General features: G+C 34.0%; 7 protein-coding genes across 10 annotated transcripts; 4 read left to right on the top strand and 3 right to left on the bottom strand.

Annotated features, from left to right (window-relative positions):
* Positions 1-1396: 1396 nt before the first annotated feature.
* Tgs1 (Trimethylguanosine synthase 1) lies at positions 1397-8970 on the top strand. Its single transcript, XM_076689373.1, has 9 exons — positions 1397-1712; positions 2253-2388; positions 2484-4321; positions 5592-5838; positions 5910-6510; positions 7420-7551; positions 7620-7918; positions 8684-8854; positions 8915-8970. The coding sequence occupies exons 1-8, from the start codon at positions 1603-1605 to the stop codon at positions 8792-8794; spliced, it is 3474 nt and encodes a 1157-aa protein (XP_076545488.1). The 5' UTR covers positions 1397-1602; the 3' UTR covers positions 8795-8854; positions 8915-8970.
* A 974-nt stretch (positions 8971-9944) lies between these two features.
* Positions 9945-14600, bottom strand: LOC117605960 (uncharacterized). 3 transcript variants are annotated; one of them, XM_034327854.2, is made up of 9 exons: positions 13954-14109; positions 13168-13623; positions 12953-13095; positions 12757-12864; positions 12483-12688; positions 11674-11849; positions 11142-11594; positions 10410-10616; positions 9945-10329 (listed from the first exon to the last, which is right to left on the bottom strand). In XM_034327854.2, exons 2-9 carry the CDS (start codon positions 13553-13555, stop codon positions 9962-9964), a joined length of 2049 nt encoding a protein of 682 aa, XP_034183745.2. In that variant the 5' UTR covers positions 13556-13623; positions 13954-14109; the 3' UTR covers positions 9945-9961. The 3 variants fall into 3 exon arrangements, with proteins under 3 accessions (XP_034183745.2, XP_034183743.2, XP_034183742.2); XM_034327852.2 differs by lacking the exon at positions 13954-14109 and adding an exon at positions 14462-14600 and having other exon boundaries at positions 12953-13623; XM_034327851.2 differs by having other exon boundaries at positions 12953-13623.
* On the bottom strand, positions 14468-15706 carry LOC117605962 (leukocyte receptor cluster member 1 homolog). Its single transcript, XM_034327858.2, has 3 exons — positions 15567-15706; positions 15377-15476; positions 14468-15268 (listed from the first exon to the last, which is right to left on the bottom strand). The coding sequence occupies exons 1-3, from the start codon at positions 15587-15589 to the stop codon at positions 14468-14470; spliced, it is 924 nt and encodes a 307-aa protein (XP_034183749.2). The 5' UTR covers positions 15590-15706.
* Positions 15707-16291: 585 nt separating this feature from the next.
* SmF (small ribonucleoprotein particle protein SmF) lies at positions 16292-16558 on the top strand. The gene has a single exon (XM_034327864.2). The coding sequence runs from the start codon at positions 16292-16294 to the stop codon at positions 16556-16558; it is 267 nt and encodes an 88-aa protein (XP_034183755.1).
* Positions 16559-16784: 226 nt separating this feature from the next.
* LOC117605964 (chromosome transmission fidelity protein 8 homolog) lies at positions 16785-17280 on the bottom strand. Of its 2 annotated transcripts, none has more exons than XM_034327863.2 (2): positions 17202-17280; positions 16785-17115 (listed from the first exon to the last, which is right to left on the bottom strand). In XM_034327863.2, exons 1-2 carry the CDS (start codon positions 17219-17221, stop codon positions 16785-16787), a joined length of 351 nt encoding a protein of 116 aa, XP_034183754.2. In that variant the 5' UTR covers positions 17222-17280. The 2 variants fall into 2 exon arrangements, 1 of the variants encoding a protein (XP_034183754.2); XR_004581843.2 differs by having other exon boundaries at positions 16975-17115; positions 17182-17279.
* Positions 17281-18049: 769 nt separating this feature from the next.
* Positions 18050-23055, top strand: Strump (WASH complex subunit strump). Its single transcript, XM_034327850.2, has 17 exons — positions 18050-18322; positions 18451-18553; positions 18624-18815; positions 18904-19118; positions 19192-19558; positions 19636-19911; positions 19992-20217; positions 20336-20571; positions 20657-20908; positions 20989-21171; positions 21243-21359; positions 21444-21616; positions 21698-21960; positions 22030-22213; positions 22295-22515; positions 22585-22738; positions 22821-23055. The coding sequence occupies exons 1-17, from the start codon at positions 18201-18203 to the stop codon at positions 22972-22974; spliced, it is 3438 nt and encodes a 1145-aa protein (XP_034183741.1). The 5' UTR covers positions 18050-18200; the 3' UTR covers positions 22975-23055.
* A 1584-nt stretch (positions 23056-24639) lies between these two features.
* LOC117605894 (allatotropin) lies at positions 24640-25888 on the top strand. The gene is made up of 2 exons (XM_034327687.2): positions 24640-25138; positions 25228-25888. The coding sequence occupies exons 1-2, from the start codon at positions 24897-24899 to the stop codon at positions 25370-25372; spliced, it is 387 nt and encodes a 128-aa protein (XP_034183578.1). The 5' UTR covers positions 24640-24896; the 3' UTR covers positions 25373-25888.
* The last annotated feature ends 1856 nt before the right edge of the window (positions 25889-27744 follow it).

The following is a 27744-nucleotide window of genomic DNA, read 5'->3' on the forward strand; positions in this document are numbered from 1 at the left end:
AATATAATACATGTATGTATATCAGCCAACGACGTGTATTAAGCAAGTTTCCGGCCGAAAGCGTTATTGACGATATGTAAGCCCAGGTAGCAACATCCGTCGACTGATTTACACTTTCTTTTGTCGACGAGCTAGAAGAAAAATTAGGAAGTTTATTAGGTACGTTTTCGTGAAAGCGAACTGAAACAGACTCGGTTAGAGCAAAAAAAGAAACGGAGATTTGTGTAATCGTGTACGCGGAACTTGCCTTCATTTCCCCAAAGAAGAGACAGTTTTTCTGCTCTTTCTAAGGCGTGCTTTGGTTGGCAAACGCGAGTACTACTCTGTGTAACTTGAATGTAAGGTAATGAAAGTGTACTGATCACGTAAGTTCATGATACTGTCTCTGTAATCTTTGTAATTTAGTCGTTTTTCTATTATCACACCGAACAACAAACGTTAAACCCTTTCATTGTCAGTGCTTTCAGTTCTTTTAGTTCTTATCATATTCAGGATGAATTAATGACTGTCTTGAAATGCAGAGAAACGCGAAAGGGAAATAGAGTAATTTAGAAACGCTACTTTTGACGATAGATAATTATTGTGTGAATTTTCATCGAGAAAGGAACAGAAGAAGAATTAACTGAGACCCTAGTATATTGCGTTGTCGCCAAAGAATGCCTCTGCTACACAGCGCCTTCTGTTATTAATTAAGAGACGTAGCTTTTGAATTGTCAGATTGCTAACTGGGATATTTTAATTACGTAAGCTGGATAACTTGTAAAAATGCAATTTTTGTACTGTTATAACGTTAAATAGACGAAGGTATACTGACGTTGTAGCGTGAAAGAACATTTTTCAATAAAAAATTTTTCATACACAGACCGGTTTGTTCGATGGCTTTATATGATATTTATTAATTATTAATGTGTATTAATTGTACTTACGTATATACATACATACATAGAAACTTTGCATATCAAATGATCGATTTTAAACGCACAGAAAGTCGGATCGACTCATTGCTACATTACCCATTGAACACGTCGGTGCCTTTTTTAACCGTAGCTGGTATTTTACCGGCAGACCTTAATCGGTATTTTATCGGCAGATCTTAGTCGGTATTTTACCGACAGAACTTAATCGGTATTTTATCGGCGGACCTTAATCGGTATTTAATCGACAAAACTCTACCGATACTTTATTTACAGAGTTGGTTGTTTTATCACAGCCGAGATTAACCGTAATTGTATGCACTTGGCAATAACAGAAAGCGAGAAGCAAGCATTGGTGATTTTAAATTCAGCCGAGATGTACGAAATATATACTTACTTACGTATCTACATGCATCATTTTTACTACGTTTTTATTATTCTTACCTATAGCAACGAGATAGTCGATATCTCAGATTGTAAAACCTAATGTTCCCATAAGATGATGAGTCTATTCCATACCTCATTCGTGTTACGACATGACAATAATCAGAAGCAACTTCACGATGGTGTGCTGTCGAAGAAATGGCGGAGTGTTTTTGCATGGGGGGAGTTGTAAAAATTTAAGCGTGAGGCATGTGGGTGTTGTGACGATTCACGAGCAAGTAGTCAATTAAACGCTTCTTTCGGCATGAGCGACCACTTCTGGGAACCTTTAGCCGAAGTGTACATCGCGGAGCAGGCCGAGTCCCCTAATCCTGATAGTTACATTTATTGTCTTTGCAGCAGAGTATTCGTTCGGTAAATACATTCGCGAAATATGACTCTTTTATTTCATCAAATGTTGTAATATAAGTCTTCCAATCTGTATTCACAGTAATTTCATTGTTTTTTTAAGAAATAGAGGATCTTGAACATTTATCGATCAGTGGTGTGACACATGACCTAACCTTGACACCCACTCGAATGCATTAGGTCACAATATTTTTTACAGCCTTAAAAAGAAAAACAGTTTTCTTCGTTGAAAGTACGTCGAACGTACGCTAACATTTCTTCTTCGAGAGTTATTCCACGACGGAAGTGATTAATAAACGTGCTTCTTTGTTCTTTTCTCACTCAATTTCACGAAACATTATCGCATAAACATAATCATAACATGTGTAGATACCACGTGGAAATTAGTAAAAATAAGAAATAAAATGTAGCGTCTTGTTCACTTTCTAATTTTTGCACAATTATGACGAAACTATGAAATCTAAAGATATAACTGTATAACAAACAAATATATCAAAATAATACAGTGATATATATATATATATTTTTTTCTTTTTTTTTCTTTAGAAATCCAGAGGTTTACACGGTCCTTGCTTTAGAAGATGCAAGTGAAGGTGAAGATGTTGAAGGCGATTGTATCGGAGAAATGTTAGATCTTCACAAAAGGTCTATCATAGAAACACAATCCATCGAGAAACACGATGTAAGAATATTTTTCATTTTTATTGTGATATTATAATAGTATACGTACCGTTCAGCATTCGAACAAGCAAATATCATTTCCTCTCTTCTAATCAGGAAGAACCGGTGAGCTGTTATTGCAGCGCATCGCACACAGACAACAATTATTCCACGGATGAACATGACTCTGTTCGTGATTCGGCTCATCGTCCTGCTACACATTCCCTCACGCAAAAATTGGGTCTGCACCAATCGGACTCAGGTGCAGACCTCTCCGAATACCATGATCAACACGAGGCTAAGAGCATACAAAACCTGTTGGCATCGTATGGAAAAACTTTTCAAACCGCAGAAACTGAAGCAGGTGATGGATATGAGAAAGTGAATGTATTCGCACAGCACCAACAAGAGAAGGGCTTCGAATTCGAATCGAATACATTGAATATTCATCCGTTAGATCCTGATCTTGCAGACGGCATTGAAGTTTTTAGTTACGATTCATCCCATGTTAACGAAAAGAAGTTTCACGTAGAAAATCCATCTTTTATCTTAGGTGATAAAAATCCTGAGATACATAGCATATCGAAAAATGTTTCGTTAAGTAACACACAGGCTCGTAACGATGATGTATTTACATACAACGGTGACCGTAGTTCTAACGTTTATCCATATTATTCTATGTATTCGAAAACCAAGAGTGTAATGAACATGGCATGGGACAGGTATTGGTCTGACAACGGTGAACATTTAATTTGGACATCTTGGATCGCAAAGTATGCGGATTACATAAATCCAGAATACTTACAACACAATGCTCATTTAGTAAACGACGAAAGACTGGTAATGAATGAACGTGTAGAGAGATTTTCGGAACAAAATACTTGTTTTCCTAATCAAGCGCACATAAACTGTGAACTTGATCGCTCAAATTTTGAAGGAATATTTAGTAAAAATAACTTTACTGGTGATGCTGAAATGAAAGCAAAAGACACGTGCAACGTTAATTTCTCGTTTGACGATATAAATAAGCAAGAAGTAAACGACATGGACGCGGAGGAGAATAGGATAAAATTGTTAAATCTTGAAAATTCCCCAGAAACTGGCGACGGATGGAATCCATTGAGTCCATTTAGTCTAGAAGAAAGCTACAACCAACAATCTAACGCTGAGGATGAACGACTTTTAACAAGATGCGATTCGATCAATGAGTCAATAGCAAAGACAAACGCAACATCAGACTCCATGACGAACGTTACAAAAATGACTCTTACTAGTTCTAGTTGCGACTCTATTTCTATTCACTCGTCTAGTTTCATCAGTTCTGTAACCAGTTCCATCGAAAGCAATATAACAAGTACCAGTTCCGATCAAGACAATGAATACATTTCGGAAGACAATGACAGATATTGGCAGCATTTGTGGAAAGAAAATTTTCAAATAGAGTACCAAAAGCATTACGAATTATTTATGGAATGGTATAAAAGGGAGCAGTCTGAAATTAATGGCCAACTTTACGATGAACAGTATAATAAAGAAATCATAAAGGGCGAAGAAAGCGATGAAAGTATAAACCAAAATTTTATACAAAGAGGAAACGATACTTCCATTAAACTTAACCTATCCGAAAATAAAAATGCGTCTAACAAGAGTGTGACGTATTTAAAGAGAGAAAAGACTAAAAAGAAACGATTAATTATCGAATCGGTAGGAATGCTCATGCAAAATTTAACAATGAAATCAGAGGATAATGAATCTGTTGTAGATGAAAACGAGACAGCCGAACAAGTAGAACATTCACGAAATGATAAACGCGAAGATGATACTGCGGTTACGCGAAATGAAAGTAGTATAATTATTTCTAATAACGTTAGCGGTGGTAATGTTCAACGTAAATGTTCCAACGAGGGGGACGGAGACAAACCCAACGAAGATAAACCCGTAACGTTGAAACGAAGGTATTACATATTATTTTCTTTACGACGGCGATGCCTTTGAAATCGACGGACAGTACCCTATACCTCGTAGAGAAACGCATTATTCCCAGATATCGTGCAACACGAGACACCTCGTGACTTTCTACGATCTTTTATCTTTAGTGTATCACAAAGTATTTATACTGGGTGTTAAAAAATTCTCTGAAGATCTTTACACCGTTGGATAAATCACGAAAAATTGAAGCGAAAAGTTTTGTACTATTTTTCGATGGAATCAGTGGTTTAGCCATATTTAGTTGTTGAAAATTGACCAATCAGCGCGCAGCTTGAGTGGCAAGACGCGCGGAGTGGGGGACTAGCCCCTCCTCTACCGCCGCTGAGCCACGCCCAGAGTCGAGGTGCGACGGCGGAGCAAGCAAACGGACACTCCCCTATTCCGCGCGTCGTGCCGCTTAAGCTGCGCGCTAATTGGTCAATTTTCAACAATGAAATGTGGCTAAACCACTGATCCCATCGAAAAATGCTACAGAACTTTTCGCTTCGATTTTTCGTGATCTATCCAACGGTGTAGAGCAGAGCTCGGCAAGATTTGCACTTTTCGCCCGATTTTCAGTTGGCTCCGCCTATCGCTATTCCCCTTGCCCCGAAGTTCCTCGTGCAGCCGACGAACCGTTCGAGGCTCAGGAGCGTATCACTCGTAAACGTATGCTGGCAATAGCTTTCCACATCACCCGCGAAATATTATTGTCGATGCGTTTTTTTTTAAGTGGTATCCCCAGTAGTCCTAATCCCACTGATGACTTAAAGAACCCTTTAACTAAATGGAAACAAAATTAAATAAGAAAGGACGATAATTTAGAGCAGCTTTTGAGATTTTTTAGGAGCAAGATCAGAAACATCTATGTATTTGCATATTGCACGTAGCAAGCCGCATAAGACGCAGTGCAATATGCAAATAGATGTTTCTGATCTTCCTCCTAAAAAATCCCAAAAGCTGCTCTAAATTATCGTCCTTTCTTATTTAATTTTGTTTCCACTTATACTACTTTAAAAAAAACGCATCGACAATAATATCTCGCGGGTGATGTGGAAAGCTATTGCCAGCATACGTTTACAAGTGTTACGCTCCTGAGCCTCGAACGGTTCGTCGGCTATGCGAGGAACGTCGTGGCAAGGGGAATAGCGATAGGCGGAGCCAGCTGAAAATCGGGCGAAAAGTGCAAATCTTGTCGAGCTCTAGTGTAGAGGTCTTCGAGGAATTTTTTAACACCCTGTATGTATTTTATTTTAGCCATGAGGCGGATTACGACGATACAGGAGAGGGTCTAGAAACGGTAAAAAAAGCATTTTCGTTAATGGGTTATACGTTCAATGAAAATGAGAAACAGTCGAAATTGCAAGGAGAAGTAGTATACAGGAAAAGAAATATTAGATTACAAAATAGACAATTAAAAATGAAACTCTCTAGACCTAAACCTACGACCAAACATATTTACTTTGATGATAACGGAGTGGAAATTACTAATACTATAGACAAGGTAAAAAAAAGAAAAGTAAATAAAAATATTTTGATAAATTCATTTTTATTAATTCTATTTATTTGTAACAGGTAAAACAATATTTATCGTATTGTCCAGTTTTACCATCGGCGGAAACGGAATTACAACCCTCTGAAAAAGGTTCCTACACAGCACAATTTACATCAAGTTCTGATGACGAATGTGATCCTAGCCTTAAGATAAAATTGCAAAAACGACTTGTATTTAGTAAACCGAGTACAAGTTCCATAGAATCAGGGATAGACAGAAAGCAAATAGATGATACAAACGATGTTTTAAATATATCCAATAATCAAGATAATGTTTTTAAAAGTATCGAAATGGATAAGATACAGTTTGACCAAAATAAAGCAAGCAATTCTACAAAGTTTATGTCGGAAGAAAAATTTCCTGAAAAAGATGACGAGAACTTTAATGTATTAAATGACGATATGGATGTAGACGAAAAGTATAATTACAACGAAATACAAACTATGAAGTTATCCGACGAAGATAGTGTAAAAAGGACGCAAAAGAAGAAAAAAAGGAAACAATCTAAGAGAAATATAAGCCTTCCGGCAGAAATAGACAATGATAAGTCTTTGTTGAAATATTGGTTAAAAAGGTATCGCTTATTTAGCAAGTTTGATCAAGGCGTTAAATTGGATCGTGGTATGTCTTTTTTTATGCTATTTTTATATACAGGGTGTCTCGTAACTCGCGCAATTCCCGGAAATGGGGGGTTGCTGGGATGATTCTGAACAACTTTTTCCTTTACCAAAATGTCATTTGAACCTTCGTTTTTGAGTTATTAACGAAAAACACTGGCCAATCAGAACGCGCGCTGAACCACGAGAGCATTGACCCTCAACCGCGCTCGGCCTTGGTTGTGAACAAACGCATTGGCAGGGCCGGCTCTGAGATTTCGGGGCCCGAGACGAGCTCCAAAAAAGGGCTCCTTCACATATAACATAAAAAAAAGTACCTCAAATAAAATTTATAAAATTAACATTAAAGCTTGTATAACTAATTTAGAGTTGCATTTACATCGATTAATATTCAAGTAAACATTACTCTTCTTGCATTCTTATTGTTAGATACAAAATCGTCCTCTGGGGACCCTAGGCGACCGCCTAGTCTGCCTGGGCCCAGGGCCGGCCCTGCGCATTGGCACAGCGTGGATTATTCATAAATACCAAATAATTCCACATTGTTCTTAATTTAAAACGATGTAACGTTTGTCGTCACGTTTCCCCCGCTCCCACGTTGTTTCAATGCGTTTGTTCACGATCACGACCGAGCGCGGCCGAGAGCCAACGCTCTCATTGGTCGAGCACGCGCTCTACGCGCGCTCTCATTGGCCAGTGTTTTTCGTTAATAATTCAAAAACAAAGCTTCAACCATCATTTTGGTAAAGGAAAAAGTTGTTCAGAATCACCCCAGCAACCCTACATTTCCGGGTGTTACGGGAGTTATGAGACAGCTTGTATAACGTTGCAAATTCTTCATTTTAAAATTATTTATTAACATACGCTCTGCGCGTTTCAATTATAATTTGTGTAACAAAAATTTTTTTTCCAGAGAGCTGGTTTTCTGTAACACCTGAAAAAATTGCTGAACATATAGCGCAAAGATGCAAATGCGATACGATAATTGATGCATTTTGTGGCGCTGGAGGAAATGCCATTCAGTTTGCTTTTACGTGTGAAAGAGGTGCGTGTTTCTTTATATGGAAATTATATACGTGTACAATTAAAATTTGTAACATTTTATTTCTACAGTGCTTGCAATAGATATAGATCCGATTAAGATCGAACTTGCTCGAAACAATGCGCGAGTTTACGGTGTTGACGACAGAATAGAGTTTATCGTCGGAGATTTCCTTAAGCTCGCACCAAAGTTAGTTGCGGATGTTGTATTTCTAAGCCCTCCGTGGGGAGGACCTGGATATAACAAGAACGAAACTTTTGATCTCAATAACATTATGCATCCCATTGGTGGAACAAATGTATTTAAAATAGCAAAAGGAATCACAGATCACGTGGCCTACTTTCTACCTAGAAATGTAGATACTATGCAGGTAAAAATTCCCTCTCTAACAAGATTCGAAAATGTCTCGACTTCGATATTTTAACACTAGGTTTACAGACATTTTTGTATACCTATCTTTACGGACACCCGTCAAATTGACGGGTAAAGGAAACCACGTATTTTCTTTTAAAAAAACGATCAATTTAATTTAAAAACAATTACCATCTTACAGACTCAATATATGTTAATTAAATTTGATAGGATTGCATAAATAATCGTTTCTTAGTCTTGGGCCTAACGCTTTGTGTTTACGCTTTAGGCCCGTACGATTGATAGAAAGCACACGTGACAAATCCCTTGCTCTGGCGAACCGCGGCGCGTTGATATTGGGTTCGAAACCATCGAAGGATATCTCCGTTGAATTATGATTTTTATTTAGTATCTACGTTCTAATTACTTTTACATTTGTTACCAGAAAAATTATTTCATGAAAAAAAGGCTTATTACGATTAAATATGAAACTAGCTTACCCGTCATTTCGACGGGTAATTCTAAAATTACAGAGCTGGGGGAAATCAATTTGGGTATATATTTGTCTCATTACACCAATAATTGTCAGCATGAATTAGAAAAAAATAATAGTAATGGTTTTTGTAATTTTGCTCGTGAAGTCCGAAATCTGTCAAAATGACGGGTCCCGTAAACCTAGTGTTAATCTTGTCATAAATCGCTTTGTCTTATTTTTTTTTTTCCTTTTTTATACGAGCATGCGACTGTTATGTACATATATGTACACATTTATACAAATTTACAGCTTGCCATGTTAGCCGGAGTAGGTGGTGGTGTAGAAGTGGAACAAAACTTCCTTGACAGAAAGTTAGTAGCTATAATGGCTTATTATGGTGAACTGCCCAGGGACTGTTAGTTGTGATACGATGTGTAATTTCAGAGAAGATCCACATCGGTTCGCTTGAAAAATAAAAAGGTACTTCTCACATTTCTCGAATCATTAGCTGTAAATAATAATTCGTATCAATTTGCTTAGGCTACTCCGAAGAGAAAACGGTATTTTTTATTTCGCTTAATGTTTTCTTACTGAATGGATATAAAAAGACAAACTACTATATCGTATAATTTACAGGTATATTTTTTAATCTTTCTATTATTTTGTCTTTCTCTTCTTTTTCTCTATTTTAAATATGTTTGTATCTCCAGTAGTTACCATTTTCACAAATCTTGCACTTAAGCAAATTGATACCAAAAATTTCAATTTGTGGGGACATGTTTGTGAAACTCAGCAATTAATATGTGAACGTTTAAGAAAAAAAAAATTTTAAATTCATTCTTCCATAGTAATAAGCGTTATTTTTACCTAATTTAAGTCAGAAACACTAGAAAACTTCTCTTTAATCCATCGTGTAAAATATTATTTTAATCTTACTGTGAAACATACGAGATATTGTAATTTACATTTTACTACATTTTCCAAACTATTATTTTACAATTTTTATGTACACTTCTACTAATTTCCTATTAATTATCAATAAATACATTTAAAATACAAAAAACGTGTTCTTCTAATATATGATACATAAATTGTGTAACAAAATTAATATTAAAAAAGAAAAAAATTATTTTAATTTCGTACAATATGAATTATGATAGATCAAAATAAAATTTCTTTTTTTTGTTTGGAATTAATGTGAACGTAAAGCTATTACTTCAGTGAAATAATTAAAAATCTTTTATTTCCTCTTAACATTTTCCCGTTTTCTTCTCTTTTCTGTTCTAAACAATATACAAAAACTGTTCGATCGTTTTAAACAGAACATTTGGCGTATCAAACTTTTCGTCATAAACGTGATAAACAGTCCCAAAAATATTATCACAATTTCTGTTCCTTTCTTTCTTTCTTTCTTTTAATTAGAACGTTAATCCTAACTTTTTGTTAAAAAAGAACAAATTGATTCGTACGATCTAAGTAACGCGTGACTAGTATCTTTTCATTTACTTTTGAAATGTTGACTTCTGGTATTTCTAATTATACAGAAATATCTTTCCGAGTAACCTAACTGTTTATATTTTTTTTTTTTCACGTATCAACATTAATTGTTGTTACACCCGATTCCTCGGGTTCCGCGGGTATAGTTATACCACCGGTATCTATACTTTCTTCTTCTTCTCTTGGAATCTTTAAAAAACAATGCATCGTTTCCTCGTCTTCTTGCTCGATCGTTGACGAATCATTCTTAGATTCGCTTTCTCTCGTTGGCAGTGAACCCTCAAGGTGTTTCGATGGTATTTGTATTGTGATTGTTTGCGACGTACCATCTGCAGACGTTGAGGAAGACATTAGGTTTGCTTCTAAAGTATCCCCTACTTTTGAAAAAGCCCCTAAACAACTGTAGATCAATTGTGCCGCTGCGATATTACCAGGAAAAACTTCGACGTTCTCACCATCTGAAGAAAATAACGTTACAGTTGCATATAATATGCACTGATAATACACTAAATACATAGCAGTCGAAACTCCCTCTTACCTTTCTTCTGCACATTTGCTTTAATCAATCCTTTTTCATGATCTCTTATGTGCTGTATGTAACTTTCATTTTTAACAGTCTTAAATGGACACAGATCGCATGTAAATAAACCAGATAACAAAGGATGCCTGGACTTTAAATGATTTTTATAGCTACTACTTTGTATTGCAGTGTACGAGCAATGCGGGCATTTATAAGGTCTGAATCCTACAATGATTATTTAAACTTGTAGCAGCGTTAAATAGGTGGATATACAGTATTGCCTTGAAATAAGCAACTCGCTATCTCCTCTTCTTTGTTTGAAGTCGCTTCAGGGCCGGCCCTGAGCCTAGGCAAACTAGACGACAGCCAAGGGCCCCCATAAGACAATTTTGCGTCTAAGAATTCAAGAAGAGTAAATAATGTTTACTTGAATATTAATCGATGCAAATGCAAATCTAAATTAGTTATACAAGCTTTAATGTTAATTTTATAAATTTTATTTGAGCTACTTTTTTTTATGTCGTATATGTATGTGAAGCCTCGCCTCGGAACCCCGAAATTTTAGGGCCCGCTCTGGTCATCTTCTATCCTTTATAAAAAAACAAATTCGCATGTTCGGCCGATTATTTTATAGCGTGCCGCTCGGTCCCGATTCGAGAAGAAAGTCAAGCCGAATAGCATACCTGCTCCGTAATAAGTTGCTTATTTTAAGGCAATACTGTATTATCGTTACTTCTCATTTGTACACACCTGTATGTTGCATGATGTGACGGCGCAACGTGTTGTGATCCCCGGTTTTGTATTCACAAAGTTCACAACTGAATGGTTTATCGCCGGTATGTTGACGTAAATGCATTTGCAACATAGCTTTTCGAGCACTAGAATGCCCGCAAACATTGCAAACGTACGGTCGCAGTTTCGAATGTACCGCTTGAATATGACTTTTTAAACACTTCGAATTGGCGTAAGTTTTTCCGCACATATCACATTTTTTGGAAGTATACCAACGCGTTACTTCCAGTGTCTTACGATCTAAATGCATGACTCTGTGATTACGCAATTGACTGGCTTGTTTAAAGCATTTACCACATTCTGAACATTCGTATTCCCGAGTTTCACTGTGTACTCGCATGTGGGTCAGAAGTTTCACCATCGTTGCACTTTTGTACGCTTTGCATATTTTGCAAGTGAACAGACCTATGTCTAAGAAAAACATTTTCATTTATTAAAATGAATTTTAAGAAATATTATCGATTGGAAATATCGATATCCAAATACCAACCGATCTGATGCTTCTTCCAAAGATGCAAACTACATTGTCTCCATTTGGTAAATTTAGTATCACGACAAACGGTACATTTAAATGCTGTCCCATTTTGTGATTCTGTATGACAAACTGCATGCTGTTGCATCGTTTCCTCTGTGGAGAATTTGTAAGGGCATCCTCGATACGAACACCTTAGAAAATGCGTTACTTATGAACGAGCGAGAAAGGGTTATCCAAATTGAGTGTCGCATCTTCAAATTGAAATAAAACGCAAAGTATGTGATTTTTGTATGGTTCCTTTATTTTAACATAAAGTATGACATTAATTATCAAAGACAATATTATTCAAATATCCTCCTCGGCTTTTTTCACGAGCCCGATGCGTTTCACCCAATTATCCATTATATTTTCATAGAACTGGAATTCAATTTCATCAATGGGAACTGTAATTTTCTTTCTCAGCTCCTTAATAGTCTTTGGATTATTGATGTCAACTTCACTTTCCAAAAATCCCATAAAAAAGGTCTAATGGTGTTAAATCACCCGCTCTTGGTGACAATTGATGTCTCCTCCTCGTGAAAAATTACTCGCCCATTAAGTTTGGTCAAACGTATCAAGCTCGCAAAACACAGCGAAGAAGGACCGTTGAACGATATTGTCTTTCATAATTAATGTCATAAAATAGACTTTGTATTAAAATAAAGAAACCATACAAACCATCAAATACTTTGCGTTTTATTTCAATTTGTAGATGTGACACTCAATTTGGATAACCCTATACATAGCTAAATCCTCACACGTATTATAATGAATAATTCACATACTTGACATTCCTTTCCATCAATTCGATCATCTTTTTATTGAGCATATATTCAGAATTTAAAGGTTTCTGGATCTTAACTTGACGTTTTATATCATTGTTCTCAACGCTCTCTCTTATGCTTTCATCCAATAAACCAGCATCTTTCGAATCATCCGTTATATTTTCTTTGCAACCTTTATTACCTCCTGTATCCGTCAACTGATGATCCTAAAACAGAAATTGTTAAAATGATATTTTTAGACCGACAAAGAAATAAATCTGTTATAAGTAATTACATTTATCATATGTGCTTTGCAGTCTTCTATAGAAGGGAAGCAATTGGAACATTCTCCGCACATGTATAACAATTTTACTTCATCCGTATTCTTGGTTTCTTCCTTTACCTATCAAAAATCAAAAACATTCATTCGATCATAATAATTATTGCGATACAATAATATTATTATACGAAAGATCAATTCGAAAACTCACTTCTACATCTACTTTTGGGTTGACATGAGTTTTTTGGAAATGCTGCAGTAGCTGTGTTTTGTCCTGAGTGGTATAAGTACATATTTTACATTTGAACGCCGTCACAACTTCGACAAAATCATTGGCATTTACATTGGACTTTTCTACGACAAAATTCTTTTCATTTTCTCCTGTAATAACTTCGTATTGTTCTTGAGAATGTTCATCGATGTTACCAATTATTAAATCTTCGTTAGTGATATACTGCGTTTCACAATTGTCATTATCTTTAGACAATAAAACTGCTTTTTCTTGCAGTTCATTTTGTTCTGTAACCTGACTGAAGTCTAATTCTTGTAATTCACCATTTTGAAATGCATAGACTTGACCATCTAAGCAAACTAAAGAAATTGATTCTTCCTCTTCTTCTTCTTCTTCTTCCTCTTCTTCTTTTTCTATCTGTGTATCATCTATAATGTTAATTGCGGCGGTTTGTTCTTGATCAGTTGATGCGGTTTTCACTGTATCAACAGCTGGATCTGATACTGTTTGCAAAATATATCTAGTACCATTTATCTCATAACTTAAATACGAAGAATCTTCAACGCTTGTTTCTTCATTCATAGTGATAATATTTAATTAAATCATACCGGTGTAAATGCCTGATGTTCAAATTAAAAGTAACATCTTGTCTGTAACGTAAAAACGGAAACTTGTATACTCGTATAAATGAACGAAGAGGTTATTTTATGGTTAATTCGTATTATGAGTTAAAAACGTAACTTTCCCGTTGATATACGAAATCAAATCGTTACGTTTAATTAGCGTAAACTTAAACTTTCTATATTTTGAAAAGTTGTCATGATTTTTTCGTCAAATGTGTTTACAGCTGTTCAAATTCGAAAATCATGTTTCACGAAAACAAATCGCGCGTTAGGTGCGTCCGGTTTAAGCTTTGAAACGAAGCTTCAAGCATCCAATCGGGATATCCAACATGCATAAAAATGAAGAAATTTACTTACAAGCAAAGAATTTAAATCAAGCGATGAATAAAAATACTGAAAAAATGACATAAACGTCAAATTTTAATGTATTATCCATGAGATCCGTGATATTCCACCATCTTGTATCACGTGATACCGGAAAATTTAGCATAATCAGCTACATTCACAAGGTATATCCTTTATTTCAAATGGTATATAAAAATATGGTAAAAGATTATTCTGTTCAATTTTGTAACTCATCTTTTATAAAGATATAGTACTTTATTGCATGTTATAAAGTAGAACTTGTTTAGGAATATCATGTTATATTTATATATATATATATATATATATTTAACGATTAAGTAGTATTTCATTTATCAGCACTTTATTGGCAGTACTGATAACTACTACACATATAAACATTAATATTATAAAATAATGTAAAACCCTTAACAGAAATAATTATTTATACTGTACGTACAATAATAAAGGGTATACAGTAGAGGGTATATAGCACGGTATTATGAAACAGAAATCAACTTACATTATCTTATTCCTTCATTAAATGTGTATGTACATTAGGGGTTCTTTCAGCATTTTGTCTAGCAATTTCAGGAAAGAACTGCGAATTATACTTTTGTTTAATAACTGTCTTAGGCGGTGTTTCTGGTGTTACAGCTGGCACTGGATCTCCTCTTAATTTAGCTAACAATGCTTCCGTCCTTAACTTTTCACTCTGTTCCCTTAACAATCTTTCTGTTCGTAATTTTTCTATATCAACATTAGGTTTTTCTTTATATTTGCGCTTGTCTTTCTTACTTTTTCTAGATCTTTTATGTTTACGCTTCTTCGAACTTCCATCATCTTCATTTGTATCCGAATCAGTTTCTTCTGAAACATCTCTCTTTCTTTTAACAGGATCTGACGTAGGTTTCGAAGCTTTTTCTGTAGAGGTTGCTCCCATGAGATTCAAATATTTTCTGATATCATGAATCGGATCATCCAATGCTTTCTTTTTTACTTCTATCTCTACATTCTTCTCTGTATCCGTTAATCGTTGGGGTAATTCTTCGTACCAGTTCTTCTTACCGGTTGCTTCGTTAGTATCTTGCCCAAGGTATGTAAGATAACCGATTTGTTTTTCATATTTCTCTCTTTCTTCTTTTTTCTCCCTTTCGTGCTCTATATTGGGTTTACTGTAATCAACTTTTCCTTGTTCAAGATCGGCAAAAAAATTAACGTGTTCCAATTCAGAGGTATGCGCTTCAATTTCAGTTTTCGATGTTTCTGTTCGTCCATCGTATTTTGTTCTTGCTTTTTCTCTTAGAAAATTAATTCTTGCTTCAGTTTCCTAACAAAAGATGATAGCTTTTACTGTTTGCTATGTAATTTGTTACTCGTACAATCAATAATCGATATATAAAATTACATTTTACAGTTTATCTCGAACTACACTTACAGCTTTTCGTATACGTTCTTGTCGGATCTTCTCTTCTTCCGCGGCTTTTGCTTCATCTCGACGTACGCGAGCAATGTTTTCTTTAGTACGTACATGCCACCTAAGAGGAAAAAAAATGAATTTGTACAGTTGTATACAGTATTTACAAGAAAGGACATTCGATGTCTGTACAGAAAGAGTACATAAATACCTTTTCTTTGGCAGGATATTCATATTTGATGAAATATAAGATTGTTCGTTTAGAAAGAATAAAAATTTCTATTGCATGATAAATTATATGTATATAATATATGAATACTCATTTAAAGATTGATTTATTCAATTGTAACAATAACTGTATTAATTTACAATGTCGCAAAGTATTCTGCATTACGACTATTGAAACACGTAAAATACGTGATTCTGACAGTTTTAGGTTATTGTACTATTGTAGCGACCATTTGCAATTCAATTGCAGACTACTTCAGAACGGTAGCGTTGTTTGGTAGGAGCGAAAGTTCGGTGTTTTCCTTTTCGTATTTTCTTTTCAAAAATAGGTAAAGTACGAATTTTAGATATTATTCTAGATAAGTGTTTTTCTAATTATATTACATACGAAATATAATTTCTCGTATCTCAATGTTTTTCAATGCATGGAAAGTGTTAATCTAACTTGATGTCACGAGAGTCCATAACTAAGCGCGCAGGTTGGAAGATGATGGGGGAATGCAGCGATGGTGGGAGAAAGCGATCCGCCAATCGCTTTCCACTTTCGCTGGAAGTATCGCCAATCAGAGCGACAATGCGCAGGAAAGAACGAAAACTGGTCTTTTCGCAGTTATGGACTCTCGTGGCATCAAATTAATCTTGATTTAGCATTTAAGATTTTTCACTAAATGTTACATTAAAAATTTATTTGCAGTTAAACTTAGCACAATGGCTGCGACAATGCCAATAAATCCTAAACCATTTTTAAATGGTTTAACCGGCAAACCTGTTATGGTGAAACTAAAGTGGGGCCATGAATATAAAGGTTATCTCGTATCTGTTGATGGATATATGAATTTACAATTAGCTAATACCGAAGAACACATAGATGGAAATTGTACTGGTAATCTTGGCGAAGTTTTAATCAGGTGTAATAATGTAATGTATATCAGAGGTGTTGAAGAAGAGGACGAAGAAGGAGAAATGAAGGATTAGTTGTGAAATGTTTACATACTAATTTAGGTTAATAATTTTTTACTATTAAGATAAAACGATGGGACAATACTAATAAAAAATTTTCTACGCGAAACCATATAGATTTATTTATTTATTTGTTAACACTATACATTACACGAAATTATTTGGATAAAAATATTTCAAGTTCGATTGAAGGTATTAGTGAAATAGAATTTCTGTGCGAAACATAATAACACGTATAAATTTAAGTACGTTTCGGAACAGGCTTTATGATAGCTTTTGGCCTTGTATTAAAAATTAATCTTTTCTTTACAATAGCTTTTACAATGTATTCAGTTTTTAATTCAGACGTGTGTTCAACGTTATCTTTTTCACTGTTTTTTCTCACTAAAACTGCGTATGGTTTTGGAAATGGCATTTCTTTTCCATGTAACACATGCATACCAATTATAAGTATAGGTGTACCAGATTTAGATAGATGTAAATCTCCAATATGTTGATTTGTAACGCCTGGAGAATGAAATATCAAATCACCTTGTAATTCAACAATTGCCCACTCTTCAATTTTACCATCCCTAAAGAAAAAATGTAAATACTAAATGTGTATATGTCTCTTAATAATGTAATACGAAATTCCTTACCAGTGAAATATAAATAATACCTTTTTATTGGTACAATCATACCGAGTGTTTTGGCGATAAATATCTTGTATTCATGTATACACGTCCGTCTTCATGTATACACGTCCGTCTTCATGGACCTGTTGAGCTTCTTCTTGCCTGTATCTATAAGTACAGTATTGTGTGAACGTAGCTACAATTCAATGTAAAATAAACAATCCAGCGCGTAAAAGTAGGAAATCTATTACCTACTGCGCAATAGTTACCTACTGAAAGCATCGACGAGAGACTACTAAAGACGGCTGTACTTCCGAAAACCTGCATGCTCTAAATTGGCTGAAATTTTGGGAATAGGTTTGTTTTTAATAAAAATGACGATTCCAAGAAGGATTTTTGGCGACTCGAGAAAAAATTTTTTATCATTTGGGTGTCCTTCCCTACTTTACCGACGCAATTATAACGATAGGAGTATACTTACTTACTTGAGGCAGATTAGAAGGCGGTTCTGATGCTGTGAAATCTGCTATTTTCAATTGTTTCTTAAAAGGTATCGACACAGTAATGGTATCGATGTGTCAAGAATACTATGTATGTTCTGCATATCAATAAAACTTTTATACAAACCTAATCCAAGCTTTAACTTCAGTGAATTAGGTTAGGATAGGGCAAATGAATATTCCGGCCGCCAAAAGACAATATAGATGCAGATACTATGTCGGTAAAATAGAGAGTGACATTCATGTGATAACAAATTTTTTTTCGAGTCGCCAAAAATCCTTCTCGCAATCATCATTTTTATCAAAAAAGAATCTATTTCTAAAATTTAAGCAAATTTGGAGCATAGAGGTTTTCGAAAATTTAGCCTTGTAGACTGCTAACCTCTGGACTAGAGCGACTTGTAAAACAGGCACGATTATCATCTGGAGGTGACTGGGATCCCCTAAATCATGACAGTCCAGTCTTCTACTATCTATAGTCTCTGTATGGAGAATGTTGATGAATTATAAGCTGTTTTTGTTTAAATAAATAACTTGAAAAAAATGGGCGATTTTCTAGCAGCTAATAATATATGTGGACAAAATTTATTACGTTTGGTGTCTCGTGGGAATGCTATTATAGCAGAACTGATGAGACTGAAGGATTATGTCCCACCAATATTTAGGTTATTTTGTTTGCAAAATATATATGGTTATTATAAGACTTGCAATGTTTTCAGTTGCTAAGAATTGAATACTTATTTGATGTCGTAACTTTGAAATATATGTATGTAAAGCTTTATATATTTTACAGTTTAGATTCAAAGCAAATGGTACAAAAGTATGGGTCAATTATAATTGATTTTGCATATTTTAAATCAACCGGTACTTACGAAGAAAAGATAGAAAATGATCCAGTACGTAGATGTAAAATAATACGGGTAAATAATAATCTGTACGTCTCTAACTATAAATGATCATTTGTAGGTTCTTCAAGAAACAGATGAAGAGCTTCGAAATAATTTTTCTGACATAATTTCAAGATTTTATTTAACTTTTGAAAGTATACATAAATATGTTACAGACCTAAACCTTTATGTAGATGAATTAGGGGATGGAATATATATTCATCAATCTATAGATACCATTATGCTGAATGAGGAAGGACGACAATTAATGGTATTCTCTGTTGCGCGTTGTAATTTTAGATTATAATATTCTAAGATTATTTATTTCTATGTTTTATTAACAGAATTTATGTTAACAGTGTGAATCGGTGTACTTGTATGGAGTTATGTTGCTCTTGGTAGATTATCATTTTGAAGGGTGTATAAGGGAAAGACTACTTGTGTCTTATTATCGTTACAATGCTCAACATTCATCTTCTACAAGAGTAGACGATATATGTATGTTATTACGTTCAACAGGATTTTCCAAAATCTCTAATAAGCGTCCTACAAATTATCCTGAAGAATATTTTAAGTAATTTCCTTAAAAATTCTTTAATTCTATAATAGAACGTTCCACGTTCGTAATGAAAACTTAATTTTCATAGGAGAGTCTTATTAAATGATTCCTTGATAGAACATATCATTGGACGTTTACGTGCTGACGAAATATATAATCAAAGTCTTGCCTTCCCGCATCCAGAACATCGCAGTACTGCTTTGTTCAATCAAGCATCGATGTTAGTTATAATTTTATCGTTTAAACCAATTATGTTACATACACATACAGCCATGATGAGAGAAATAGTAGACAGATTTTTTCCTGATAATTGGGTAATTAGTATTTATATGGGAATGGTAATAAATTTGTGCGATTGGTGGTCGCCGTATAAAGCAGCGAAAACAGCTCTTAATAACACTCTTGAATCATCAAATGTAAAAGCAGTTGCACAAAGATATGGTCAAAAAATGAAGGTAATTTCATACGTAAATATTTTAGATTACAAAATGCTTTTACATATATGTATATTATTTGTTTTATTTTATTTTAGAAATTAATGTCCGAAACAGAAGAGGTACAGTTATCTGTTACATTAGATGAAAGTGCGATTGGATCATTGGTGAAATTAGTAAGAGAATGCAATGTAACTTTACACTGGATACTTTTGCACACATCAACTTCAACCATGTCGTTAGAAGATTCAAAACGTTCCCGTATTCTCAGGCATTTGGTGATGACTGAAAGCAAATATAACAAATCTGATTGTCTTCAGTTATTGCTAAGTACTGCTCAGATCGAACAAGATGTTAAACAGTTGTACAAAGATGTATGATTAGTAATATTTCTTACTTTGTATAATTTCGCGTGAAAAAAATATTTTTATTAAACTCCTTTCCGAATTGTTAGTTATTACTAGGTAAAGAAACTAAGTGGCTTAGAGATAAAGGAATATGCGTTGAACGTATAACAGATCTTGCCCAAATATTTGGTGGTAACAAATCGCTTGACGGTATCGAAAGAAATCAAAATCTGTATGTTTGGTTTATGGAAATAAGCAAACACATTGATTCGTTGCAACAAGAGGATGGAAGAAAAATAGTACAGTTGTTACAGGCATTAGAAGAAGTACAAGGTAATTAATTATTTTGTTATTTTATGCATGTTATATATATTAATAGTAATAATAATAATAATGATAATGATAATAATAATAATGATAATAATTTATTTTATTGTTATAATAATTACAGAATTTCATCAGCTAGAAAATAACTTACACGTATCGCAATACTTGGCCGATACGCGTGAAATACTACATAATATGTTACGCACAGGAAGTATAACAGAAGATACAATGATAAGTTTAAATATAGTGACAGATTGCTGCTATGCATGGAACATAGTGGAATCATTTATTGATACAATGCAAGCTAGTATAAAAGAAAGTCCGCCTACTGTAATCAAATTAAAAGCTTTATTTTTAAAAGTAAGCTTTTAATTTTTAATCCTTTATTTGATACTTACAATTAGTATATGTATACATTTATACTTACATTGATTTCATTTTTCAGATGGCTTCGGCTTTAGAAACCCCTTTATTAAGAGTAAATCAAGCACGCAGTGCAGATTTATCATCGGTCTCTCAATACTATAGTAGAGAACTAGAAAAGTATGCGAGACGTGTCTTACAAATAATACCTGAAACTGTGTTTGGTTTGCTTGCTCAAATAGTACATCTTGAAACTAATGCTTTTAAAGAAATTCCTACTAAACTACCAAAAGATAAATTGAAAGACTATGCCCAATTAGATGATAGATTACAAGTATGTGTTAGTTTCTGTTCTGTTTTAAGAACATGTGTTAATAATTTAAGTACGGATTTAAATATAATATCTCGTTATAGATGGCTAAATTGACATATGCTGTATCAGTGTTTACAAAAGGGGTGTTATCTTTGAGAAGTGTTCCATTAGGAGTATTGAGAGTTGATTCTCATCGTTTATTAGAAGATGGCATACGTCAGGAACTTGTAAAAAAAGTTACTCTTGCTTTAGATAATGTTCTCGTATTTGAACCAAAATCTAAAGTAAGTTTAATATATATTTTATTAAGAATTATTGTTACGTTAATGATATGTGTGTGTATGTGTCATTCTAGATGTCATTGTTACAAAAACTTCAAAGTTTAGCTACAATTATAGATGGTTACCGCAAATCATTTCAATACATTCAAGATTATATAAATATTAACAGCTTAAAAATATGGCACGAAGAAGTAAGAAAATTCATAAATATTCATTATGTGATTTGCAATTGACAGTGAAGTAATTTATACAATAACCTACTTCTTTATCTGTAGATAACATACATTATAAATAATGCAGTCGAAGAAGAATGTACAGATTCTTCTTGGACTTCGCAAAGATCATGGAGATATTTTCAAGAAGAAAAACATACTTCTGCATTAGATAATAATTCCTTAACCTTTATTGGTAGGCTTGCCCGTGAATTAATTCGTATAACTGATCCCAGGTAAAAGATTGATATTATTTATTGTTTTACTGTTGTTATTATTAGTATAATTGAATAATTTATACTGTATTATATTTGTAGAACAACCGTATATATTGAGCATTCTCTTGCCTGGTATGATCTTAAAACACAAGCAGAAGTATTAAATTATAAAATATTTTCAAGAACGTTGGAAGCAATAGGCACACCAGGATTAACAGGACTCAATAAACTTATTTCGTGTTACATCGTTACTGAATTGAATAATATGGTTCATTATGTAGAAAAGAACATACACAATAAAACATGGACGTCTACACTGGACCATTTTGAAACAGTATTAAGTTCCACAAATACCCATAAAGGTATTGTTGTTTTATGGTGTGTGTAATAAATGGATAAAATTAATTTTCTTTAATACATATATCTTCTAGGTAATGCATCAAAGTTTCACAATTCTGTTAGTACTTACAGTAACAAATTTTGCCCTCAACTTCTTGAATTGGTATTAAAAATTGGACATTATCAACTGATTAAGAAAAAAATAGCATATGAATTAAATACTGCTTGCAAATTTGAAGCTAAACACATGGAAGCAGCGCTTCAAACATTAAACACGTACGCTTAAATAATATTTAGTAAAAGACAATCTTTACTTGTAATAGCATGTACATCTTTTTACCTTTTAATGAATTACAGAGCTGTTTTATTTGAAATTCATAAACAAGACAATAACGATCAAAATGAGACGGAGAAAAATGATTTGTTACGGGAGCTTAGTGTTAGATTAGATTGGGCTGGCATAAGTAATCTCCATAATAATGTATATATTAAATGCCCTAATGTACAAAATATTGCACTTATTATGTTCCTACTTACCGCATCACAATTACCAAAGTTGCATTATTGCAAAAATACAGGTAATAGAATAAAAGTGCATAATATCATTAATATTGATTTATACATTAATATTAACATCATTATTGCAGGAAGCTTGCTAAGCAAGAAAGCTCAAGATTCTCTTGATGCTGTGGTATTTGTAATTGGAATACAAACCATATTGCGTCAGTGTACTTTCACAGCGATGACGCGCTATATTAAATATCTTTGTATATACGTTCTTTCTTGTACTGTCGCAGATAGGTATATAAACATTTTTCAATATTTTTATTTTTAATTTTATTTTTATCGGAATATACATTAATATCAATATATTTACTTACAGTGCAAAATCAGGAAGCGATGGGGAATCTGAAGGAACCAACACTTTGCATATTTTAGAGTTATTTATTAAATATTCTGGTATACCAAGATCACTGATTCTTAAAGAAATCCCTATGATTATTATTGATCATTTCCAAATAAAAGTTACCAAATAATTCCAATATAATTTATGCAGATATGATTAATTTTTATCACATTAAATACATTTTTTGTAATCTGTACATATATATTCCCATGTAAATTTACATTTTATACGTACTTGTATTATAATACATAGAATAATTGTATCAGTTATTGTTAAATAAAAAAACAAGAATAAAATACAACTGTAGTATTAAAGAATTTAATAATAAAATATTATTTATTCTAATCTTAATTCAAGTTTCAAATAAACGTGCAATTTTCGTGTTTATATGAAACGTAAAAGTATTGTTCTGAGAATACGATTTCTTATTGCCCATATCTGCAGTGGAAATTTGTATACGCATTGGCGGCTAAGCGTTCGGTTCGCCGCAAACGGCGGCATTGCGGTGTCCCTCCCTTATACATTATATTCCCTAATTTAAATCAAAGTGATACTTTTGAACAAAGTATAAATATTATTGCGTTCATGTACCTTTAAAATATGCTTCTAAATTTTATTACATTCTATATTTCATTAAATATTATGCGTAACATTGCACATGTATATGTATGTCCTTTATTCAGAATCCAAGAATATAAGATTTTTAATATGTTCTATGGAATGTAGCAGCTATATTCAAGATTTTCTTTTTTCATCAAATACATTAAACTCGGTTGTTAAATTGTAAAATAAAAATAAAAGACTTAATAATCGGCGGCTAGAACGGCGTTGACGCCGAGAACGGCGGCTATAACGGCGGCTGTAACGGCGCGGCGGTTACAACGGCGATGCCGGCGATTTAGTACAAAAGACACTGCGATAAACTCCTAGTTGAGTCCTTCTTCCTCATACGTGCAGTTACGTAACACAGGATTCTGTTAATATTACCTACATTTTAAATAACATTGTGACGATAAAATGTGCATTGAAAGTGTATATAAGATTTTCAAAAATGTTTGAAAGATATAGGATCTTTTTTTCTCTTTTCTTTTTATATTACATCTTCTCATCGATAATAAGGTCGTAAATAATATTTTCTATTTTAACTTATATTTATAATGTTGCATTTACAGTTAATCGTGGTATGTATAAAACATAAATAGAATTTTGTTATACAAAAAAAATACGAAGTAAAATTTTGCGGTCGTGTATGCATTCCTAAGAAGTTCATCACATCTGTTAATCATTTTAAATAATAAGATAAGAAAAGGGGGAAACAAGTTAATGATATTTATATAATTATTAAAGTAATTCTTATAAAAGGTGTATACAGGGTGTTCGACAACAGGTGGGAGATTTTTTAAGGGGTGATTCTGGGGATCATAATAAGACGAAAATCAAGAATGACGAAATAGCGTTTGCGGCTTTATTTTCTAGTAATCAACGTTTAAAAATTCTGGTAATAAGCGCCTGAAACCTGCAACCTGTCCAGCACCGATGACTGAACGTCAGGTCAGCAGGGGAGGGTACAGTCATAACCAAGAATCATTGAATAGTAGAAACTTACCTCGTGCTATTCTGTTTCTTGGCAACATTCGGCTTTCTCTTCGTGGTTATGACTGTACCGACCCCTGCTGACCTGACGTTCAGTCGTCGGTGCTGGGCGGGTTGCAGGTTTCAGGCGCTTTTTACTCGAATTTTTAAACGTTAATTCCTGGAAAACAAAGCCGCAAACGCTATTTCGTTATTCTTGATTTTCGTCTTATTTTGATCCCTAAAATCACCCCTTAAAATTTTGCCCACCTGTTGTCGAACACCCTGTATATCTACATCTGTATGTGTGCATATATCTTCTGCGTGATTCATTTGCAAATTCATTGATTTGTTTCTTTTCCACAAGAACGATATATCCAATATATCGTACTTTAGTATGATTACTTTAGTATTCATGTATATAAAATGTAATAATTACAGAAATCTAATTAAAACATGTTTTATCGATGTTAGCAAATCATGCGAGCAAGCATTATCGTGGTTTTGGCTTTTGCCACTGGGATTGTCGTGGTATCATCGAGAAATCACAATTATTCTCATTTCGTAAAACATCATGCTAGACCGCGAGTGATTCGAGGCTTTAAACCTGAATACATGTCCACGGCATACGGTTTCGGGAAAAGACAAAGTACCGCTGACGTTCCAAAACTTAACAAACGCGAACGAATGCTATCCATACTTTTACAATATTTTCCGCAAGGGTAATTAAAATGGATAAAATTATTCCGTTCTTTGTAAAACGTGAATTACGTGGAACTATACATATATAACTGATGTATTTTAATTTTAGATTTCCTGCAGAACGATTACTTCAGCAAATGAAAGGAAATCCAGATTTTAATACAAAATTAACACAATTATCGACGGATGAACGTGGAGATTTATTGTCAGCGATGGATCATTCTAATTCGAAAGAACTAACTTGGCTATTTTAGACCTATTATTGTATGATCGAGTGATGTATACAATTCCTAGTTATACGTTTTAGTTTAAATAAATCTATAATGTTAAATGAAAATTATTTAACAGCTATAATATACGTCTTTATTTGTTTCTTCAAAACTACATTTTCCAAATCTCGTCAAGTATAATAAAAGATTTATTTAAACAATAATATATATCCATTAGATATGCGCGAGTAGCTGAATGCTTCTAAACAAATTCAAATGTAACATATGTATATTTACTTATGTCATGCGTATCCATACATACACATTTATTTACCAAAAACTATGATGGCTTCACCACCAAACTCGGTGGGGTCGCTGGCGCAATCGGCATTGTCAACCGTTTGACCTAGAGTTAGAGCGAAGTGAAAAAGTGAAACCCTCTCAGTCCTATAGCGACCGCCGACGGATGCGGATGTACCAGTTAAACATGTATATACCCTTATTTTATTTTCTGTGTTTATTTAATTTACTGTATTTATCTTCTCAACTTACTGAATAAACTCATAAGGAGGACAAACTTGATTTTATTCCATTTGGAATAGCCTTTCCAAATACTTCCCATTTTATTCGCTACCCCTTTTATTTATTATTCCCAGTTACTTATTATCTTTTTGTCTTTGTTAGATTTGTTTGTTTGTTTAATCTATTAGTGGATCATACCCAGTTGTTTCAATTTATTCAACAGTTTGATAAATTGTACACGTACAATTTTCGTATGTATCCTGTAGTAAAGATTGATATCGAACATATCCAAAAAGCCATAAAATTGCTATCTTTACAATAGCAAACAACGTTTGAATTATTTAAATAATTAATTAATTCCGTCTCCACTAGACTCTTCTTTCTTTCTTTGATTAATAGGCGCTTAGAACCCCATTCGAGTCCATGCGCACCAATTTTGAACATATAGAAATTTTTTACAAGTTGTAAGAAAATATAATAGTTTTACTTTGGGTATTGCTACCTATATAAATAGGATATGTAATCTGTCTATCAAGACTTAGTTCCTTCTGTAGCGTTAACTTACTTAATATAATATAACAGTAATTAGTACAATTATAAATTAAACTAAGACTTATCGTTAGATACTACGTGTATTTATCACATGGTTCAGTCTTATAATTGCGCAAAGTGCTTCTGAGGTTGCCAGAGGTGCTTAAATGTCAATCTTATTTGTTTTCAGGAAAGCTGAAATAATGGTTCCATACTTTGTAGCGATGAGTACCCTAGTTTTTGGAGCTGGCTCAACATTTCCCTACGGCTGCCCCTGTAGAGTGGACAACTCCATACAACACTAGACTTTCGGCGCATGCGTAAACGCGACGTTCAGCAGCGCGGCTCGTCGGCAGCAGAGGAGGCTTGCCACCCAAGCTGCGCGCTGATTGGTCAATTTTTCAATTTTCAACAACGAAATGTGGATAAACTACTGATTCCAACGAAAAATGCTACAGAACTTTTCATTTAGATTTTTCGTGATCTATCCAGCGGTGTAAAGGTCTTCAGGGTATTTTTTAACACCCTGTATAAATAACTGAGAATAAAAGTCAAGTACATTGAATAATTAAAATGATAGAAGAATTTAAGACAATTAAATAAATAACTGAGAAAAGAAGTTACGGGCATTAGATAAATAATTCAGAAATGAAATTGGTTAAATTAAATAATAACTCGGTTGCTTTTTTAAAATAATTTATTTGCGTGAAGTGAATACCAGTTTGTCAAACAATTATAATAATAATTGTTCAGTCTTGTGCTGTTTTTGACTGATTTAAAAAAAAATAGAATCAATGGGAGAGAAAATTGGGTCTTTTCAGATGTCAGTCTGAGGTGCGGCAAAAGATGGACTGGTAAAAACAGGCACGATTATCATACCGGCTGTGCTTTTTGCATGTGGACTTAATTTAATTTGATTTGATTTGATAAGTTTCCATCTTTTGAGGGCGACGTAATCTAGGAGCTAACGACCCCTTTTTGCCCAACGAAAATTAGTGTTGACGTGCGGCTACGCGCCTTTTTCACGTTACATTAATCTTTTTCTCGCAATACATTTTTCACCTTGCCAGTTACATTTTCTCTTTCACACCTTTGCCATACTTTTACTGTCTTACTCGATCATTTACATTCCCCTTTTAGTCGCCTCTTACGACAGGCAGGGGATACCGTGGCCGTAATCTAATCCCCCCGAGCCACAGGTGGCTAATTTAATTTTTTGATTATGATTAGTTTTCCCTGTGGCCAACTTCCCGCGGGGGTGGCTTTTCCTAGGGACTATGTTTCCGCCCCTTTTCGCCCAATGAACTCTTTTGGCCACGCGCCATTTTGGGGTTGACACTCTTGCCAACCATCCCCGCGCATTT

The sequence above is a fragment of the Osmia lignaria genome, chromosome 2 (genome assembly GCF_051020975.1).
Source record: "Osmia lignaria lignaria isolate PbOS001 chromosome 2, iyOsmLign1, whole genome shotgun sequence".
NCBI classification, from domain to species: domain Eukaryota; kingdom Metazoa; phylum Arthropoda; class Insecta; order Hymenoptera; family Megachilidae; genus Osmia; species Osmia lignaria.

What these genes read in the sequence shown, in the direction of transcription:
- Tgs1 (XM_076689373.1), top strand. Translation starts at nt 1,603, where the DNA reads ATGAGCGACCACTTCTGGGAACCTTTAGCCGAAGTGTACATCGCGGAG. An exon ending in TTACTAATACTATAGACAAG is followed by an intron (nt 5,839 to 5,909) that starts GTAAAAAAAAGA and finishes TATTTGTAACAG; the next exon opens with GTAAAACAATATTTATCGTA. An exon ending in TGCTTTTACGTGTGAAAGAG is followed by an intron (nt 7,552 to 7,619) that starts GTGCGTGTTTCT and finishes TTATTTCTACAG; the next exon opens with TGCTTGCAATAGATATAGAT.
- LOC117605960 (XM_034327852.2), bottom strand. Translation starts at nt 13,555, where the DNA reads ATGAATGAAGAAACAAGCGTTGAAGATTCTTCGTATTTAAGTTATGAG. An exon ending in GCAAAGCACATATGATAAAT is followed by an intron (nt 12,689 to 12,756) that starts GTAATTACTTAT and finishes TTTCTGTTTTAG; the next exon opens with GATCATCAGTTGACGGATAC. An exon ending in AGCAAATGTGCAGAAGAAAG is followed by an intron (nt 10,330 to 10,409) that starts GTAAGAGGGAGT and finishes TATTTTCTTCAG; the next exon opens with ATGGTGAGAACGTCGAAGTT.
- LOC117605962 (XM_034327858.2), bottom strand. Translation starts at nt 15,589, where the DNA reads ATGAATATCCTGCCAAAGAAAAG. An exon ending in AATATCCTGCCAAAGAAAAG is followed by an intron (nt 15,477 to 15,566) that starts GTATTTATGTAC and finishes TTTTCCTCTTAG; the next exon opens with GTGGCATGTACGTACTAAAG. An exon ending in AAGAACGTATACGAAAAGCT is followed by an intron (nt 15,269 to 15,376) that starts GTAAGTGTAGTT and finishes ATCTTTTGTTAG; the next exon opens with GAAACTGAAGCAAGAATTAA.
- SmF (XM_034327864.2), top strand. Translation starts at nt 16,292, where the DNA reads ATGGCTGCGACAATGCCAATAAATCCTAAACCATTTTTAAATGGTTTA.
- LOC117605964 (XM_034327863.2), bottom strand. Translation starts at nt 17,221, where the DNA reads ATGATTGTACCAATAAAAAG. An exon ending in ATGATTGTACCAATAAAAAG is followed by an intron (nt 17,116 to 17,201) that starts GTATTATTTATA and finishes TTTTTTCTTTAG; the next exon opens with GGATGGTAAAATTGAAGAGT.
- Strump (XM_034327850.2), top strand. Translation starts at nt 18,201, where the DNA reads ATGGGCGATTTTCTAGCAGCTAATAATATATGTGGACAAAATTTATTA. An exon ending in TATCCTGAAGAATATTTTAA is followed by an intron (nt 19,119 to 19,191) that starts GTAATTTCCTTA and finishes TAATTTTCATAG; the next exon opens with GAGAGTCTTATTAAATGATT. An exon ending in TATTTGAACCAAAATCTAAA is followed by an intron (nt 21,172 to 21,242) that starts GTAAGTTTAATA and finishes GTGTCATTCTAG; the next exon opens with ATGTCATTGTTACAAAAACT.
- LOC117605894 (XM_034327687.2), top strand. Translation starts at nt 24,897, where the DNA reads ATGCGAGCAAGCATTATCGTGGTTTTGGCTTTTGCCACTGGGATTGTC. An exon ending in TTACAATATTTTCCGCAAGG is followed by an intron (nt 25,139 to 25,227) that starts GTAATTAAAATG and finishes TTTTAATTTTAG; the next exon opens with ATTTCCTGCAGAACGATTAC.